The 19,444-nt window shown below is 37.4% G+C and overlaps 1 protein-coding gene across 2 annotated transcripts in view; it reads left to right on the top strand.

Moving 5' to 3' along the window:
• Positions 1-282: 282 nt before the first annotated feature.
• The window catches only part of rbm20 (RNA binding motif protein 20), a 64,307-nt gene continuing 45,145 nt past the window's right edge, over positions 283-19,444 (top strand). The window contains exon 1 of one of the 2 annotated variants that reach the window (XM_084716142.1): positions 283-944. In XM_084716142.1, the coding sequence (XP_084572268.1) occupies positions 823-944 (122 nt within the window). In that variant the 5' untranslated portion in view covers positions 283-822. Of the gene's footprint in view, positions 945-4,814; positions 4,899-19,444 lie in introns of those variants that run through there. The other variant, XM_084716140.1, reaches the window with a different exon arrangement.

Raw genomic sequence — 19,444 nt, 5'->3', positions numbered from 1 at the left:
ACTAAACACGCCCCACCTTTTGGCTCACAGATGTGAAACCCCAGACTGCCAGACCATTACAAAATGTGAATAATCTGACACTGTGATCCAGGGCTGGAGACTAGACCCCTCCAATGATTCAGCAGCTAAATTGATCCCGACACCTACTGAGTGACTGATGGCATTCCCAGAACCGCAGTGCATCCCTTCATTGGCCAGACTATGTGAGGGTGCGTGTGTCTGTGGGTGTGTGTTTGTGTGGGGCTGTAGAGGTGATAATCAGCAGTGGCAGGAGGGACTTTCTTGTCCCTGTTGTTGTGCCGCGTGGAGCTGTCCCGGGCAGGGACTCCCAGTTGGTCCCTTTCAACTAACCCCCCTTCTGCTGTCCCATGAGCCCACCTCGTCTGTTATTCCCTCTTAAACCTCACTCACTCAACGTCCTGTTTCCCTTTGAAGAAGCTCTGCTCTTATTTTCCCATCTTTTGACACTGAGGAGAAGAGGGGAAGTGAAGGAAAATCTTGGAAGGGTGTATAACGTAGTTTGTAGGGAAAGAGAGTTGGAGAGAGGAGGCTAAAGGGGGCTTTGTTGCCTTTGCTGCCGTCGATCAGGAGTAGCTGAGTGGAACAGCCCCTGCTGAAGTGTGTAGTAGCCGGTCTTTTCCTGCTTGCTGGCCTTTCTGTAATCTGTCCATGCAGTGAGGGGAGAGAAGAACAGAGCAGGCTAGAGAAAGTTGACTCATCACGATTTGCTGTCTTTGGACTGTGATAGTTATTTTTGAGGGGGGTATTTGGGGAGGTTAGGGGTGTTAAGGCTGCAGGTGGTGCTAGGGAGTTTGTTTTGCCATGCAGCAAGCTTGGGATCGGACAAGTAGTGCTGAGAGTGTCAAGAAGGGCCAAACAAAAATGCTTGGAAAAGGACAAAGTGGCGGATACCCCCCTGAGACAACGAGTGAACTCTTGCAGAGGTAAGAGGAAATTAATGTCCACTACAAAATCAGAGGGTACATACAGTACAGACCAATGCCTGGTGCTCACGTGGCTGTATGAAAAATTCATTTGTCCCATGTGGATTTGGGGAATGGCTTGCATGAGTAGCGTAATTACCAAAAGGAGCTGTGTTGGCGGGAAGTATGTCCGGAAGATGAATTTTATCAGTGCTGGAATGTCCACCCGCGTGAAATTTCCTGCAGTGTGTTTGGTGTGTATTTGATGTTAAGAAAACTATTCCATGCAAAAGGTGTCTAAAACTTTTTGTAAAAGTATTTGAATATTTCCTATGAAGTAGTATAGTGCACTGGACTGTTGTCTTAGTCTTGAAGTGAAAATGTTAAAATAAAGACAAGTGGAAAACAATCAAAACTTAAATCCTAGAAAATAAAATCACTCTATTAATCTGCCATTTCTGTTATCTAATATTTAGTAGTGTTGTCTTTATGATGTAGTGTTTTTATTTTTAAGAGGGAAATGAAACTTATATAAATGTCAAATTATACAAAACACACAGATGTTTGTGTATAAGTAAAGACTGGCCTGAGTACTCCTCTATAGAGGTGTGATTAGATCAGTCTCATTTGATTTGAATGTTTGTTGTACAATTAATTATTAAATTTGTTCCTTGTTTTAAGTATCTAAAATTGTATCTAAAATTAGGCTTTAAGAAAAGAAAATGTTAACTGTGCAAATTCTTATTGAAAACAACTCATGTGCTTAATATTATCTGCCTCTAAATCAAATGTTTGGTAGTCATTTTTACAAAAACAAATTTGGGACAGATTACAGAGATTACAGTGTTTGCATCAAGGATAATAAAATAAAATTACTGTGACTATTTTTAAAAAAATACACAAATACAAAAATATTACACTGCACATTTTGAGCACTTATTAAAAGGTTTTAAAAATGTTGTAAAAAACGTTTCAATGTTACCTATTTTAAATTGCATTCCCCACAAGGGATAAATAATAGTATCTCAAAATTCAGCAATGTACATAGTTGAATTGTAAACAGTTGAATTTGTATAGCACAGGCAGCCTTAAAATCTTAAAGGCATCCTTTAAAGTGAATATTGTATTTTTAAAAAATATCTACTGTATAAATAAAACCACCATGTTGAACATACTATACCTTATCTGTGTGATTTTAGAAGGTGTTTATTTGGAACTGGGAAATTACGACATAATGTCTAAAACAAAAATGCATCTGGTAAAGTAATTTAAGTCAGGCGCCTTACTGTGAGAACGCGGCAAGAGGCCTGCATTCAGTCCGTCAGCTTTGCTATAGAGCTGTATGTCAGCACTCGCTAAGGTTACAGGACACTTCTCTTGCAGCAAAATTACAAATTAATATTAAGTGAGGACTAAATTTGTTTTTTGATTTATTAATTAGTATTGTTGTCCACATTAACAATGACGAGATCAACCATGTCATTTGTCTGTGAGACTGGATATCAGGTTGTCACAATTTAAGGCTGTTGTTACTGTCTGCTGTCCTGGATGCTACTGGAAGCTGACTTTATTTATCAAAGATTTGTCCCGGGCCCAGGAGTGATAATGAATACGAGAAAATTGTGAGTGCATATTTTGTGTAAGTGTGTTTTATTTGATTTGATTTTTTGCTAAACAACAAAGTAAAAGAGTCCAACAGGCCATACATGGATTTTCAGTCTGCTGCTTATTTTAGATCAACGAATTATGGATGAGCTGCTCCACCTGATATCCTGCAGGGTCGTCTTAAATTTGTGGTAGCCAATAAGATACTTCTGAGAAATATTTTACCATGAAGGTCTGATAACAGACAACTACTTTAATCCATATACACTAGGTTACATATCTATGCCATTATAATTACAAATACTATGTTACCATTTCATTCTAGTTGCTGCACTGATACAATATAGATTGCAGATTTACTCTAAAATTAATTGAGTGACTTTACACTGAAAATACTTAAGCCTTACAATGTAGATAAATAAGTCAGATCAATTCGATTTCATTTTATTATTTATTTATTTTATTTAACCCAACATCACAACACTCTCTATCCTTTCCAGGACTTGTTTGTAATTAAACAATAAATTATTGGAAAATCTCAGATTCTACAATTAACAGATTAAAAATGCAACTGTATTTCATGCACAGTAAATTAATTTACTGTGTAATAATAGATTAGAATATTTGTTTTGTTTTTTACTTTCTGATTAAGTTTATTTGTATAGCTCAGTATTATTAGGTCCCTTGTTAACTCGTTGGTTCCTGGCCTTGGAACAGTGGTTCCAAGCAAAACTCTTTTAAAAGTTCTAATGGGGAAAAAACAATGGGAGAAACTTTTTAGACTAATCAAAGAGAGATCCCCATCAAGGCTGGAATATGTGTTGTAGGCAGGCAAAAAACAACAACAAAAACAAACAAACAAACAAACAAAAAACCGCATTTACAAAATAACAAACAAAAAGTAACAACAGCACAATGAGCAGAAATACAGAGTCAACCAGCAGGATTATATCAACTCAATTAGGTATAATAAACCAACGTAAGTCAAATGGAATATGCAAAAAGGACTACTTTGCACATTAAGTCCAATGTCAGTTCTTTATATGGGCCGGGGTTCAGGAGGGATGAAATGTAAAATGGGGTTGGGCAAAAGAGTATAGATGGATGGCACAGCTTGGGAGGACCAGCTGTCTAAATATTTCTTTTTTTGTAACACTCTAACTTTTTTTCAACCACCTCTTACAGTTTTCTTGAATCCTCTCTATATGTCATCTTTAAAGAAAATTTGATAAAACTCATAAACTGATAAAATATTTCATACAAGTGTTTGTTCAGTTTGAGCTCTGATCATAATGCAATCATAGCGATCTCAACACCTGTCAGGGTCTTTTCCACTCTACAGTTACAGGGTAAAGATTGTGATTTTAAGTTCTTCTGTTCTGCTCTTATGTGATATAAAAACCAGGTCTGTGTTTGTCATTCTCTGAACAGACTATTAAATATTGAATTTCATTCATTCATTTCTGTACATATAAAACTCCAGAAAGGAACTAATTTGAAGTGAAGTAGAAATCCATAATAGAATACAGAGTTGTATGTAAAATAAATGTATTGCATTAGGACCACAACCATATTATCAAATGCCTCCTGCACAACCGCATATGCTTAATGGGTTGCGGGGAGATTGCAGCCTATCCCAGCTGACATTGGGCGAGAGGCGGGGTACATCCAGGACAAGTTGCCAGTTCATTGCAGGGCTGACACATAAAGACGAACAACCTCAAACGCTCACATTCACACCTATGGGTAAATTAGAGTCATCAATTAACCTATTAATCCTAACAGATAAACTAAAATGATCCTTAAAAAAGTGTGACTGTTAACAGTCTTAACTATTGTGTAAAGTTAAAAAAAAACTGTAAAGGTTGCATAGTTATCAATAGACAAAAAAACAAAATCATAGCCTTGTTTCATTACATCTCAATCCACTGTAATGATGTGCTTTATTACTGTGGACCCGAGAAAAGCAAGATCTGAAAACCCGTCAGAGACAAATGGCATGTTGAAAAATGGTAGGACTGACGGATCCACGTGGCTTAAGTTATGGTTGAGGTTACTGTAATCTTGTTTTTCTTGTGATTTGATGATGAGTTCTCCGTGATGGATTGTGCCTCAGGAGATTTGTAGTCAAAAGAGATTAGTTAAACATGGTTAACATGTTTTGTCTTGTCATTTTCACATTAACATTCATCCCTTTGTCCTTTTCATATTTCACTTTACTCTTACTTACTGCTCTTTCCCACCTGCTGGCTGTATATCACTCTGACAGCAGGTCACAGAAGGGAAAGTTGTCTAAGCAAATTTTACCTTGTACCGCAGTCCCTGCTGCTCCTCATCAGTACACTGACGCGTGAAAATGCCACGGGAAAGGTAAATCCCACGGAGTTGTGTTTTTCCGTTGTTTATTCTGCTTTACTGGGGTCAAACCTTGTGAATCGGTTTGATTTTTTCCTTCCTCTGGTGACAGCAAAACCACAGCTACATTTCACGGCATAACCTGAAGGCGCCAAATGTTTTTATATTGCTTTTCTGACACTCAACGTTGTAAAGCGTGTGTTTTGTTGTTAAGCTTTATAGAATGAATCCTTTAGATGTCATGTTGCCATGTTGTTGTCGTTGTTGTCATGTTTTCTTTTTGAGGCTAGTTGTAAAAACTGCTTGTTATTTCATATCACTCCTGTGTCTTATGTCAGTTTAATCCACATTAGGACAAGTGTTTGGAGGGTTGCTTTAAAAATGTTTTCTGTTACAATTACTAATTACCTGTTAAAAATGTAGTCAGTATCCTAATCCAAGTATCACAATATTAAAGTACTGTGACCTGATTAGTTTCCTTGACTAAAATAGTTCAGCCTAATTTAATGTTTTATGTTTGTTGTTAGGTTTAACTGTTTTTCCAGCTGTTCCTTCCTTTGTTATGTGTAAATTCAGGTTTAGATTACTAGTGGAAATTAATGCATATTTAAATGTGCTTTGTTCATCACAGTCAGACTTGGATTAAACTGCCATTAACTCATTCCAGTCTGGGGCTTTTGTTTTTACAATGATTTGGTAACTGTAAAATTGGTTTCCCTGGAGACTGGAAAGTGGTGTGAGATTGATGGTATATCATTCTTTATTTTAAAATGTATTTAAAATTGCAATCCTGTTAATAATCCTCATTTTTACTATCTAATCTAATTCTGTTTTTATTGCACCTGTGATGTTATTGCACCTTTATTTTTGTTACTTATTAAGCAATCCCATTATATGTAGTCTGTTACTCCTCTAAGCTGATTAGGACGGACAAGTAATTATTGGTTAATAAATCCCCCCATATTTATGTATTTATTTTTTTCTTTACCTAATTTAATATATTTAATCATAGCTAAATACTGTGATGGAATTGTCACTGATTTGATGGAAACATGCATTTAATTTTGTGCAGTTAGTCTATTCTACATCCTTAGCCATTAATATTTGTTGAATCTTGCACCTATTTTTTTTTTTTTATCATGAAAGATGATTTTTGGTGTGATTTTATGTAGGTTTTTTTTTAGTTCATCTGTGATCTGCACATCTATCTCTGTCTATCTAATTGGATATGTGGCTAAATCTTCAAAACATTGCAACACACATTGTCTTAGGTAACTTAACCTGACTTGTGAAGCAGGAGTTTCAGTCCTATCCCACTGAAGGTCATTAACAAGAGTTAATCTGGCGGGCTTTACCAGACCTCCTGTGGCTCTTCCCAAACGCTTGTCTGGACTTAGATGTGACGATTGATTAGCGAGCTGGCTTTACAGCTCTGTGACATTGGGGAAATTTGTGGCATTTGTTTGAGCAAGGATGAGCAAAATCAATACTGGGAGTATTTTATTTTAAGAGCACAGGTGTTTTTTCTTTGGATCCTGCAACTCAGCAGTGGTTCATAGTTTACTCATACAGGTTGGTGGCAAGAAAGAAAAGCAGCATATAAACTATGATCAGTATGTCTTTTTACTTTGTCTTTTTGAAGTACTGTTAGGAGGTTGTTTGTGACGTTAACATCAAGTCCTCACTACCCACATCTTTTCTGCAGCAACAGCTCCTGTCAGTATATCTAAGTACAGAGGCAGTAGATTAATTATGACCTGGCCATACTTGTTGGTGATAATATTTTTCTCTCCCTTTTGCGTAGAGGAATTTTACATTTATTGTGTCACCTTCTGTAGTCTTACTACCATCTCCCTCCCCCACCACCACCTTAAGCATGTGTTCATTGCTGTGTTGACACGAGGCAGCAACTGTGGCTAATCTTGATGTTAAATGGCTGACAGTTGCATGGCAGCAGGCAGGGACCTCTGCAGCATCATAGATACCATGGCCATTTTGGCGTCCTCTTTCGTGGTGACATAATTCAAGTTTAGGTGCACCTTGTAATTAAATCATTAAATCAGCCTAAGGTTGTAATGTAGCCTAAATCACAACATGTGCCTTGAGAAGAAGAATTTCCTGTTCCTTCCAAATTGGACAGAGTAAACTTGCCTTACTTGTCCAAATGAAATTCTAATGGGAGTTACATAAACCTCTCTGTGTATAATGTATATATATATATATATATATATATATATATATATATATATATATATATATATATATATATATAATATATATATATATATATATATATATATATATATATATATATATATATATATATATACATATATATATATATATATATATATATATATATATATATATATATATATATATGTAACAAAGTGCAACAACAAAACATGAACTTGCAATGTAGCTCTCTATCTAACATGCTTTAAAGTGTTTATCTGGGGCTCCTAATTCTGGTGACATATAGCACTTGTTCCTTTTGACTTTGTCTTTGTCTGCACTTGTAGAGAGCTGAAGTCCTTCCCCTTCCTGTGGTCAACCAAGGGGCCTTAATTAGTAAAAAAAAAAAAAAAAAGTTAGAGAGAGAATTTTTTTTTATCTAATTTGAATTGTGCCATGATGTTCAGTCAATTTAAAAGATAATTTTACATGATAAAAGGTCACAGTTTGTCATAAAAGTGTAGTAGTCAAGTAATTGAAATAGTTTGTGTTGATGTTGTATATTGTGCCAGATGAACTTTGTAGTTCACTGAGCAGTTTCACATAAAACTAACCTGCAGCAAACCTACCACAACTTGCAACATTCATCCCTTGTAAAATTATATTTTAAATTGAAACATCATGTGTGAATTTCTAACACAATTCAAACAATCAAATTATTCATCTCTCTCCGTGTTCATACTTTTTCCAAGCTACACTGTCTCTGGAAGAGTATTGTCATTTGGCTATCATTTTACTGTTATACCAGAGATTGTGCAGGTTGCACAATGTGATTCTGCTTTCATCTGTAAACTTGTCACCAAATATCCACTAGTACTAAAGATTTGATATAGTGTGCGGTTCTCATCCTGCAGCATACAGTATTAAGTCCTTGTGGGAAAGGGTTTACTGGTGTTGAGTTGGTAGACTTAGCAGGGCTAACTATCTGGAACAATGGGAGTGGACAGAGTTAAAGAGGCTTAAATGTCTTTATACACTGTATCAACATTAAAAGATAGCAATGTGAAGAGAGTGTTGTCAAATATTTCCATCTGTATATATTTACCAATGAGATTTGCACATAACTTGGCCAGGCTTGAGAGGGATACACCAGTTAATCCTGAAATCATCACAGTTTCAGAGTTTTGGTCTGGGGCTGCTATAAATGAAGCTGTTATGTGACTCAAGTGGTGTGATGGCCTTTTGATGTCATACAGATAAAATATCAGCTTGTACAATATTAATGAAATGAGATGCTGTGATATGTATGGCTTGAGTTGGCCAGAGTCATTGGTAACAGTAGAAAACTCACTTACAGATGACTGGTCAGCTATCTATTAATGCTGGTGTATAAGATTATCATATTCTGTCAACTACACATTTCTGTGTTTGCTCCACGTTTTTGTTCTCGTGATTGTATTGACTCTGATTCTGTAGTGGTGTCTTTTGTCCTTTGACTGGCTACCACAAAACCAATAAAAACAGAGCTGTAATTGGCAGGCTAGCGGTTTCGAACCCTTTTGAGCTCAAACAGCCAAATCGATGCAAACTAAAGTTGCAGTCAGAAACGAGTGGTTTTCAGGCTTCACAAAGCCAAGCAAAGTCACACCAGCTAGTTTAACTGTGTTGTGTTATAGGATTTAAAGGAGTGAGACCAATCACTTGTTTTATCAAAACAAAGCCTTCAGCATTTAAATTATTCCACACTTAAACTTCTGCCATGTGCCCCCCTTTCATTGAAATTAAACAAAACTCGGCGTATATGTTCAGGACATGGAGCTGGATGTCTACAGTGAGTTTTATCAGGATTTCGCCAAGACATCTGGAATTATGAGCAAATATAGGTTGGCCATGCCCACTCCCACCAATCAGTATGGCACTTCAGATTAATATTCCCCAAGGGCATACTCACCAAAATTGGTGAAATTCTGTTCTGTTTAGATGCACATTAGTGGCATCTGTCCTGCCCCCTATGGGCAGGGCTGACAAGTTTTGGTAGGTCTACTCCCAATCGTGGCCTGAAGGTGTCTACCAAGTTTTATGATGTTCAGACAAATGGTTAATGAGTTATGGCAAATTGATTGCAAAGCTCCGTCTTTTGGAAAGATGTTTTGACTCACAGTGGCCATAATTTTTGACCAGTCTTTTTTATTTCTTATAGAAATGTGTATCTCAGGCCCATAATGCTGTACACTCAGTTTGGTGTTGAGTGTCAAAATCAAAAAAGTAGATGTCAGTTTTACTGTTTTTCAGTTTATGCTAATTATTATTAGCAAAAAATCAATGGTCCAACCGGCTTTTTTGTAGAGCACATTGACTTGGCTTTGTGTAAATTTCAATCGGACATATGGTGCGAGGGGGTGGCCTTTCCAAAACTGAATTTTATTATAACGTCACCATGTAGCTGATTGGGCTTCTTAGAGAGCACATGCACATCATCCCAGTTATTAGGACCAGTTTCATGTTTATAGCTCATGCCAGCTCACAATAATACAGACTTAAATGCAAATTAGTGCATTATCAAGCAATATGTTATGCTATTCATAATGTTACAGTTTTGCTAGTACAGAGCTCCCAATAGCCAATAGCTTCAATATCTTTTCATTGTTTCATTTGTCAGTTAGGCACAACATTTTCAGGTGGTGAATAAATGAATGACTGTAAACACATTTTCTTTATATCAACTTTTCAACCAAAAACAATAGTTACAGTTATGAGGATAAAGGGTTAAATTAAGGACATTTTGGCTCCCTGAAACACTAAACAGCAGTTGACCTTAGCTCAAACCACAGAAGACAATCAATCAAGTCTTTTGGGATCAGCCCTTCATCACAGTCCTTAATGCTTTATGAGCTGGCAGAGTTTAAAGGTCTTGGTGTGAACACAATCTAAATTTAAAGGGTTGTTCATATGAAACTAATGAAGTGCTCTGCCGCTTGGGAAATATAACTACAGGCTGCCAGACAGTATGAAGACAAATATGCAAGTGTTAATTTTTAGATGAAATATCTTCAATTCATTAGTGTTTGTTGCTATGTTTGTGCATTATTCTTTGTGTGCTTTTTTTTTTCCATGTGTTTGGTGGGTGTTGTGTGTGTGTTTTATCAATGTATGAATTTTTTGCAGTCCAAATTTACATCACAACAGCACTGATTATTTTCAAAAGGTGTAAAAAAACAAAACAAAAAAAAAAAACTTGGTCTACTCATACATAATTTTATAATGGCTGACTTTTGAGAGATAGTGGTGGTACTGACCCACTATAATTCTTCACCCATGATTTCTCAGATTCATTAGATAGACTGTATTTTATTTCATATTTGAAGACCTTGTGAAATTAAACCATATATGTCTAGAAATAAGAGAGTCAAGACATTTTTTGCACAAGTCATTGCAAAGCCATCCCCTAGGACTGTATTAATACAAGGGTCAGAAGCATAAGACACATTCTTAAAAATGGCAGACAGAACTGACAACAATTTTGCACATATCCAAACCATATGGCATAGATATTCCTCACGCCACATGCACAACTTCACGCATAGTTGGATTAATGGAAACCAGAAGTCATTCATTCCAATTGAAGATGAATGACAGACCGTTCCAGACTAGTGCCCCCTTGTGGTCATCGTAACTTTGATACGTTGGATTCTTTTTCAATCTCATCGCAATGCATGGTTTCAAGTGGAAGGAAAACAGAAAGTGGACATCAACATATTTTGACTTGATTTAGTCAAAAGGTCTAACTTTTGATGAATAAAAGCTTTTATGATGGTTTACACTTGCAATGTTAATGATTACTACATTATAATATGCCATCTTTTTCCAAATCTGTTCCCTCCCATGGTCACATAAACACTTTTTACATCATTTGCAACTGATGGACCATGTCACTAATCATTGGAAACAAGCTAAACTTGGTCAAGTGCTGTCAAGCCAGAAGGCAGGTATACCAGGTTAGTTCAAAGACTAGATGTTCTGACATGTTGTATTAGCCTTCCCATCCAGTTGCAGTGTTTCCCACACATAGACTTTGGTGGGCCACCCAGGTATATGACTGCCAAAGTAAACCATTTTAGTATTTTTATTTTTTTAGGTTTTGTTTGCATTCTGTTCATTTTCATTCATTACATTCTTTACCACTTTGGTTTTAATCATTTCGATAAGCTATCAGTAACAACAGGCCTCCTCCACAAATGACTCACCTGCTGTCGTGAAAAGAGACTCATGGGTGAAGAAAATCCAAAGCAGGAGGGGTAAGCCAGTGTGTGCACAGTAAGAGACAAGAGGTGTAGGTGTCTGTCTATCGAAAATGTGAAAGAATACATTACCCTATTGTTATTCCTTTCAGTTCTCAAATATACTATACTTGTTGGGACTGTAGGTACTAGGTAGGCTGGAGTATGTGGGCACTTTGCTTGAATACAGCATTATTAATTCCCACATTTGCTTCCATGAGTCATAAGTGAGTCAGATACTGTTTTGAGATATTGTCAATAATGCCACTGCACTGCTATTTTTTTCTGACAAGGTTAACATGAGTAAGGGGCCTCTGCACCCTGATGTCGATCAAATGGTTATTGATATTTGTTCAAGAGATAGTGCAGGGAGGGAAAGGGGAGGATTAAACGCTGCTGTTGCTTTGCATTGACTCTTCAGGCAGTGTGCAGAAGCCCACACTGAGATTTTTGTCACTTTCCAAACCCACCACAGTCAATAAAGTCATAATGGTCACTGCTGGAGCTGCTTCACAGTACAAATTGTTTCACCTCTTTATGTAGTGTTCAGGAATTTTGGTTTGTAGCCCAAATCTTTTTTAGTTGCTTCATTGCTGTGCACAATATTGACGTTTTCTTTTTTCACATTTTCTGTGTGGGGCTTTGCAACGCTGAGGGGACATTGTTGAGATACCCACTATTTCTGCCTGGACTCTGCCTCACAGTGCAAAGCCAGGTATTTTTCCCAGGCAGAGAGAAGTTTTCTGTGTATGTGGACATGTTCCTCACATGTACAGTTGGTGGGCTTGTAGGTGTGTATAGTTATTGTGGTCACAAATTTGGTGCATTGCACATGAAGATTTAGGTCAAAATTTAGGTCAACTGGCCCCTTGCAAACCTCCCGAACCTACGCAGCTGCAGGAATTTAGACCTTAACAAATCATTTACAAGTCAAAATCATTTGCAGCAATGTGTAACTATATAGAGTGACCACGGAAACTGGAATCTAGATGTTTCAGATGTCTGTCAACCTGGATCCGTATTTGCAGTTGATGATTTGATTAGCTTTGGCCTGATGTAAGTAAGATGCTGTTTGAAACAAGACAATTTGAGTAAGATTGTAATACTATAAATAATACTGTTTAGTTTAGTGTATTATAACTATTGTGTCTTCCAGTTGTCCTACTTGATAGAAATAAATGTCTTCATTCTGATATCACCCTGCAGTGCAGCTATGTCAACCATCAGCACAAGGTCACACATCACACACAGAGTTCACCGAACCAGCTCAGCTACAAATTTGGAGAATGTACTGAAAGCATGTTGACCTCCAGATTTAACAGTAGGAGAGTAGGGGTGTCTAAGTGACACATAAACCGGCCTCCTGTTGTAAGTCCCACGCAGCCACCCTGTTCTGTTCTGTTAGGCCGGCACCAACAGCTGAAGCCAGGGGAGATTGTAGCACGTGTGCTCACCCCAAAGGCATTTTGCTTTCGTCTACACGGTGAGCGGGCCAGAGTACAGGAAATCAAATTTGCCGTACCTCCGCTACACACAGGTGCAGCACAAACACAAGCACACACATAAGGGTCGAAAATTATATAGTAGTGTAGCTATATTGACAGAATAAAGGACCATATTGGCAGATAAGACATTCATTTATCTACAAGGGAGAGATTTGCTTCCATCCATTTCAGCTCTATATGAACATCAACAGACAGTCTGCCTTAGTAAGTCATCATGGCCCTTTAGGCCCCAGTTTAAGCACACATCCCAATTAGAGGAACACAGAGACATCATTATTTGTATCTGTGTCTGTTCAACCCACCAAATTATTACTATCTATATCTGTATTTAGGTAGAAAACCAATAGTAGACATGGTTTATACTGGAAGTCACATAAAATTAGTTTTATTTCCCTAACCTAATATTCATTAGCAATGCAATCATAGTGCCTTCAAAGCTTTAAATTGATTTAAAAATGGCACTTGATTGATTAGGATTTTTTTTCCACATTTCCACATCATCTTAGTGCACTTTTTATCTCCCTCCCTGTTTTATTATATATATATTTTTTTTTATCTAAATTAAGTTTTATGAACTAAACCCCACCACCATTCCTCTAACCGAACTGAACAAGAAACTATATATATATATATATATATATATATATATATATATATATATATATATATATATATATATATGTATATATATATATATATAAATATATATATATATATATATATTTTATGAAATTGAAAGATTCTGTTCCGCATCTTCTTTAGTTGAAGGAAACAATTGTAGTAGTAATAGTAGAATATTGTATTGTATATATTAATATTATAATGAGATTAATATTTAAATAAAGTATTTGTGTATAAATGTACTTGGATTAAAGTAAAAAGTACCCTGAACCTTACTGCATTACATTTTGGAAATTATATTTGTCTCAAATAATAACAAGTATAGGATTGAAGAAATATGTTTCCATCACATTATTTGTACATTCCTGAAAAATGTATTTGTATTTGGGTGCATTCTGAATACAAGCTGTGGGCAGGCCTTACAGAAAAGAAATGTGCACTTTTCTGCGTGGGTTTCCTCCAGGTGCTCCCGTTACCCCCACCATCAAAAATATGTATGGTAGGTCAACTCTGTAGTCAGTATCCCTGACCAAAGTGCTGCCGCAGAACTGGCCTTGCTGCCCACTGCTCCTAATGTGAAGGCGGGTGAAATGCAGTGACCAAATCTCACTGTAATTGTATATGTGACGCAGTGGCTGAATCAGGCTGTCTGATGGGCAGGGGTGAAAAAATAAAAAGGGCACCAGCTATATGCTGCAGGGCTCCAGCTCAGCAAAACTACCTCTGTCATAAAGCACAATATTTAAAGGCCAACTAATTTTCTAGCATGTAAGGCAGCCTGTGTGGCATTGCATTGCATTTTCTCCACTGTAAGGACAAACCAGAGGGCACTTTATCATGTTTTGACCACTGGAAGGGCATGATAGAGATCATGTTTTATCTACCATAGGTGCATCCAAGAGGGCACTGTTGCATTATTTTTATGAACTCCCCGAGGCCATCAGTGATGTAACAGTGAAGTTGACCTTTACCTTCAAGGCTTATTTTCAAAGGGTTTTGGACGTTGTCTATATCTATGCATTTTGTTTGTTGGTGTATGAATTTTTGTTTATAATCTTGTTGGTGTTATGTATTTTTGTGTTTGCTGTGTGTGTGTGTACTACGGTACTGTGTCTCTGGGTGCTTGTGGCAGCACACTGTAAACTAATCCACCAACTATTACTTAGAATGAATTTATATCACTGCATGGTGGTAATCCATGTAAATACAATCTTAGCTTGGAAAAAGCAGGGCCTGCTCAAGAATTTATGGCAGTTATTGAGGCAGGCTGAAACAGATACAAGACACATGACATTAGTGAATGCAGTTGGTTATAAATTTAGGATTTATTCTAACTTACTGTTAAGATTTGAAATTACTCATAGGCTGTATTTAATTAGTTATATTGTCATATAAAAACACAAAATCTTTACTGCTGCATCAGTATTCCATGAAATTGATTTTTCCTTTGATTCAAAAGTTCTCTGTATTACATGAAAAAACTATGCCACTCATGATTCCAGACTTTTTTTTGTGTTTATGCAGTTTAATTATTTTACATGTTTGTTTGTGTGTGCACTTAAGCAATACCAGACTGACTTGTTTGTTGCTTGGGGTAGTAAAACAACATGTGAAGGATTTAACACAAATGTTACGGATCCAGATTTATGGATGTGGGGTGAACCCTGTCCCACAAGTACATAGATGTTCATTTCTATCAAACGAACGTCATTACTATTGTTAGTCTTACTCAGTCCATTTAACTGCCCCTGTGTTTTTACTAAATTATTACACTATATTTATGAGTCTCTCATGAACATGTAGCTGAGGTTCATACTTCAATACACTTTTGACTATATGTGGTAATGAGTGGCAGCTTCAAGAAGCTTGATGATTTGTGGTGGTATTAGGATACCGTTGGACATGTAATAGGGTTGACTCATGTTGCTTTTTGACGCGTTCCAATTTGTTTTCCCTCGTCTGAGTCGAAATGGAAGGCTGGGTAGACGCTCTTAACAGTGTGGCACATTCAAAACATATGCTGTCTGGAATGCACCAGGTGGGCAGTGTATAAATTATCAGACCTGCCATATCTCCACCCCACCCCCCAGCCCTCTCCACCATCATCTACCAGCAGGTGTATCTGGAATGCTGAGGGGACTTGTGGTCAGAGTTAGGGGTTAATATATAACTGTGCAGCATTTGAAAATACAATCTAAAGCAATGTTAATGGACAGAAATGTCTGATATCCACTTGTGAGTATTGAGTTTTGATTGTCTGACCAACCTTGTGTGATACTCTGCCAACAGAGGAAGCAGGTGAACAGGACTGCTGACATTATGTAGAGTTGTTGACAGTTGAGAACGCCTTGCGTCCTGTGCCAAAATAAATGACAGTTGTTGATACTGTGAGTTGTATTTTTTAATAAACTTAGTAATAAATAAACTGTCAACTGTTTACAGTTTTCATGACATACAGACAGTTTTTTACATGGCTGTTCAGACAGTTCAGCTATTATGCTGTGACCTGTAGTTCCTTATAGTAGCTTTAATATACATTAGTTTGGCATTGGCATTTTCCTTTGTGTAGTTAACGCTGTTTCTGTAGGTAAAATGTTGATAATGCTGGCTGTAGTGTCTGTCAGTTGCTGTAGTGAGAGGAGAGTTTTATGTTACAATTTGTCTCCTGGGCACTTTTAAGAGTGCAACTTTCGCAATAAATTACTATTTTGCAGAAACACTGCAGCTACAATTACACATCAACTTAACCACTGTTTCCTTTACCTATTTCGCACTTTAGCCACAGCTTTTACGCCAGTGGGACCCCACAGAATTTTGGAATAGATTTACATTTAGGGATTAGATTTAAATGGGCTGAGCAGGATGGCAATAGGAAGAGCGACTCTCATGAGACCACATTGCCACCAGTGAGAACCACTTAATCTGTCACCAAGCCCACTTTGTATTATCTTTCCTGTAATCAAAAACCGTGGCACTTTGCCAGACTCTCTGCACCATAATAGTAAATGAGTTAAGGACAGTCATTTATGAATATGTTTTCAAAACTTTAGTAATTTCACAATGCATCCCTGCAACAGTAGCTTAGCATCATTGAGTGCCGAATGTTTCATCAACTGCTTTTACATTTTTAAAAAAAGGGGTTTTGGGGAGATTTTTGGTAGAACTTGAGATACAGGAAAAGGAAATTAGAGAATGTGTTTATGTGCTGTCCAATAACATCGTTAATAACATGCTTTTACATGCAGTTGGTCAGTAATCAGAGATGCCCCCTAAACCTAACAGACTGGTATATTTAACGTGCATTAAGAGTAATGTTCTATAAATTACCTTTAGCGATATATGACTCTGCAACTTGAAGAGTTTTATTTTTCTCTTTTTGGTTGGACCTTTTAGACTGATGGCTCTCGGGTGGGAGAGTATTTTTATACAAATAGCTTCCTGTTCTCTCTTGGCTGTTTACTTATTTGGATGTACACATGTCCAAGAAATCAGGTTATCCGTTAACGTTATCCGTCTTAGTGTAATACCAGTCATTTAAGTTAGACTTCCACACAAACTGACTGGTCTGTCTCACCGACAATGAACGTATCAGTAGCCCTGGTTTTTATAAGCAAAATGTGCTATCACACGGAAGGAGTTATGGTAGTGCAGAAAGTTACGGTACCATTAAGCAGTTGTACAGCTGCTCCTCTGGAGCTGTTAGAGGTGGAAGTGGCTTGCATCTAAGTGGTAGTACTCAGGAAGTTATTTAGTGCCTAAAGTCAAATATTTCAGGTGAGAGAAAACCCAAATCTTCCTGAGTTAAGCAGTGCCAGTCAACACACGGTTCCCACAGAATCCATGTTGCCTCAGCATATAGATTTCTAAGGAGATGAGTGGCTGTACATGCCTTAGCATCCTGATGTAGGAGCATTAATTGACCTTTTGTCTATAGTCCTCCGTCAGTTGCAAGAGTCTGACCTGTGATGAAGCTCAACCTCCTCTTAAATTTAAGTGCCACTGAGTGTCTCAAAGTGTAGAGCAGCAGGGGTTCAAAATGTGGTATATTTTGGGTGTAGTGGTGAGTCATGTAAAGGTTTGTGGGTCTGGAGTGAGTCACTGCACTGTCTGTCAGCACAAACCTTACATAACACTAAAACAGTTACTTTGTGAACTAGGTCAGGCCATGCATCATCATGGTGTTGATGTAACAACAAGTTTGAAACTTTCTTTTATTACCAGGGGTAGGGATTATTACTGTAACTGCTTTGAGCTCTTTAGCTTTAATAGCAATGTTATGGTTTTCAGTGTGAAGTGAATGAAATATAATGAATCCTCTTCACTTTATCTTTACACTTGACCCATTGCTGTTATCTAACACACTGATTGATTGATTGATTGATTGATTGATTGATTGATTGATTGATTGATTGATTGATTGATTGATTTGATAGGTCTTTGGTCCAACCCAGGACAGAAAAGTTTAGTTTGTGTAGCTTTGATGATGGACTTGTCTGTCTGAACACAGGAGAATATGAACTTGACTGTTATGTGATCACCTGGTGATGTGGCAGGAGGCGGAGTTACAGCTGAGACTGTCAAGGTAAACAAACAAGTACACTAGGGTTACATCCACACTACATTTTCATTTTAAAACAGCTTTTTAAAATAAAAACAATCTCCAACCTTATTAATATGCCTGAAAACACAGATCACATGTCGGTGTAAACAGGAAGCAGTCAGATTTCACTTCAACAGAAGAGTAATCATGAGGCACAGAAGCGTGACTGCTCTTCACATAATCCTCCTAGATACTGCTACTTTATTAAAACATTGTCATTGGCACTGGGTTTTTGTCTTTGTTCTTTTCTATTGTTGTATTTTCAATGTACATTTGTGTCTAAAGACAGTGGCTGAACTCATTAACAGCAGGCTAACCAAAGCTAGCAGCTAATATGTAGTAGAAACTTTACACACACACACACACACACACACTCACACACACACACACACACACACACACACACACACACACACACACACACACACACACACACACACTTATGACTGAAACAACTTGTTGGGATAGTTCAAATGCATTAGAGGTTTTCCAGAGTCTTTCCTTGTCACTCAGGTAATACAACATGCATGTTAACTTTGTAAATAGTCGTTAGTCCTGTTAGGTCCATTAGCCATGTTATGGAGTTTACATGGTGGCCATCAGTGGTTCAAAACTGCTGTAGTCAGACAGGAGTCCAAGAGTAATGCAAAACAATTAACAATATCTATATTTTCAGGTATTAGTAACTGATAAGTGACTCCATCTGGAATAACAGTTAAATGAGATAACTCTTCATAAAGACAACTTTGCCTTCTTAAACTCCCCATTTCCAATATTAGTTCATTGTGCTGGCTCCAAGGTAGAAACAATGTTATGTCAGTCTCTATTCCTGTCTTCTGCTATCAACCTCACAACTGCCACTATCAGGGATCGTCAGGGACGGATGAAGAGATGTCTGAGTATGTGTCTGGGGAGGTATTGCTAAAGAAAGGAAAGTGGGAAGGCAGAGAGGGTGAACCGGAAACAACTTTAAACACGGTAAGTGACTGTGAGAGAAGGGTGTAGATGGATGGACAGACAGAAAGAAAATAATAGAGTGCTGCTGTAATGCCTGGCAGTTTGAGGCACAGATTAGAAATCAGGCATGCTAATTGGACACCTAAAATACCCAGTGTGATGAGGGAGGGGGCCTAAAGGGTCTCTGTTTGTCAGCACAAGGTCAAAACCCACACCAAATAGCTTCCAGTCGATTAACCTCCTAGGTAATCAATTGCCCCTCAGGGAGTTGGGAAGGCACGGATGGCAGCTTCTGGCTTCCCCTCGAAATAGCTGTTATTAAGTTATTGGCTATAATTGCGCCGCTGAGATGAATCAGATCTTCTATGTTTATCTGAGTAACATAAATTGTCACAGATAAAACCTTTGGCGTGAGAGCATACATTG

The sequence above is a fragment of the Lutjanus erythropterus genome, chromosome 3 (assembly GCF_056507025.1).
Source record: "Lutjanus erythropterus isolate fLutEry1 chromosome 3, fLutEry1.hap2, whole genome shotgun sequence".
Taxonomy (NCBI): domain Eukaryota; kingdom Metazoa; phylum Chordata; class Actinopteri; order Lutjaniformes; family Lutjanidae; genus Lutjanus; species Lutjanus erythropterus.
The sequence above is the reverse complement of the archived record's forward strand: the minus strand, read 5'-3'. Positions and strand labels throughout refer to the sequence as shown.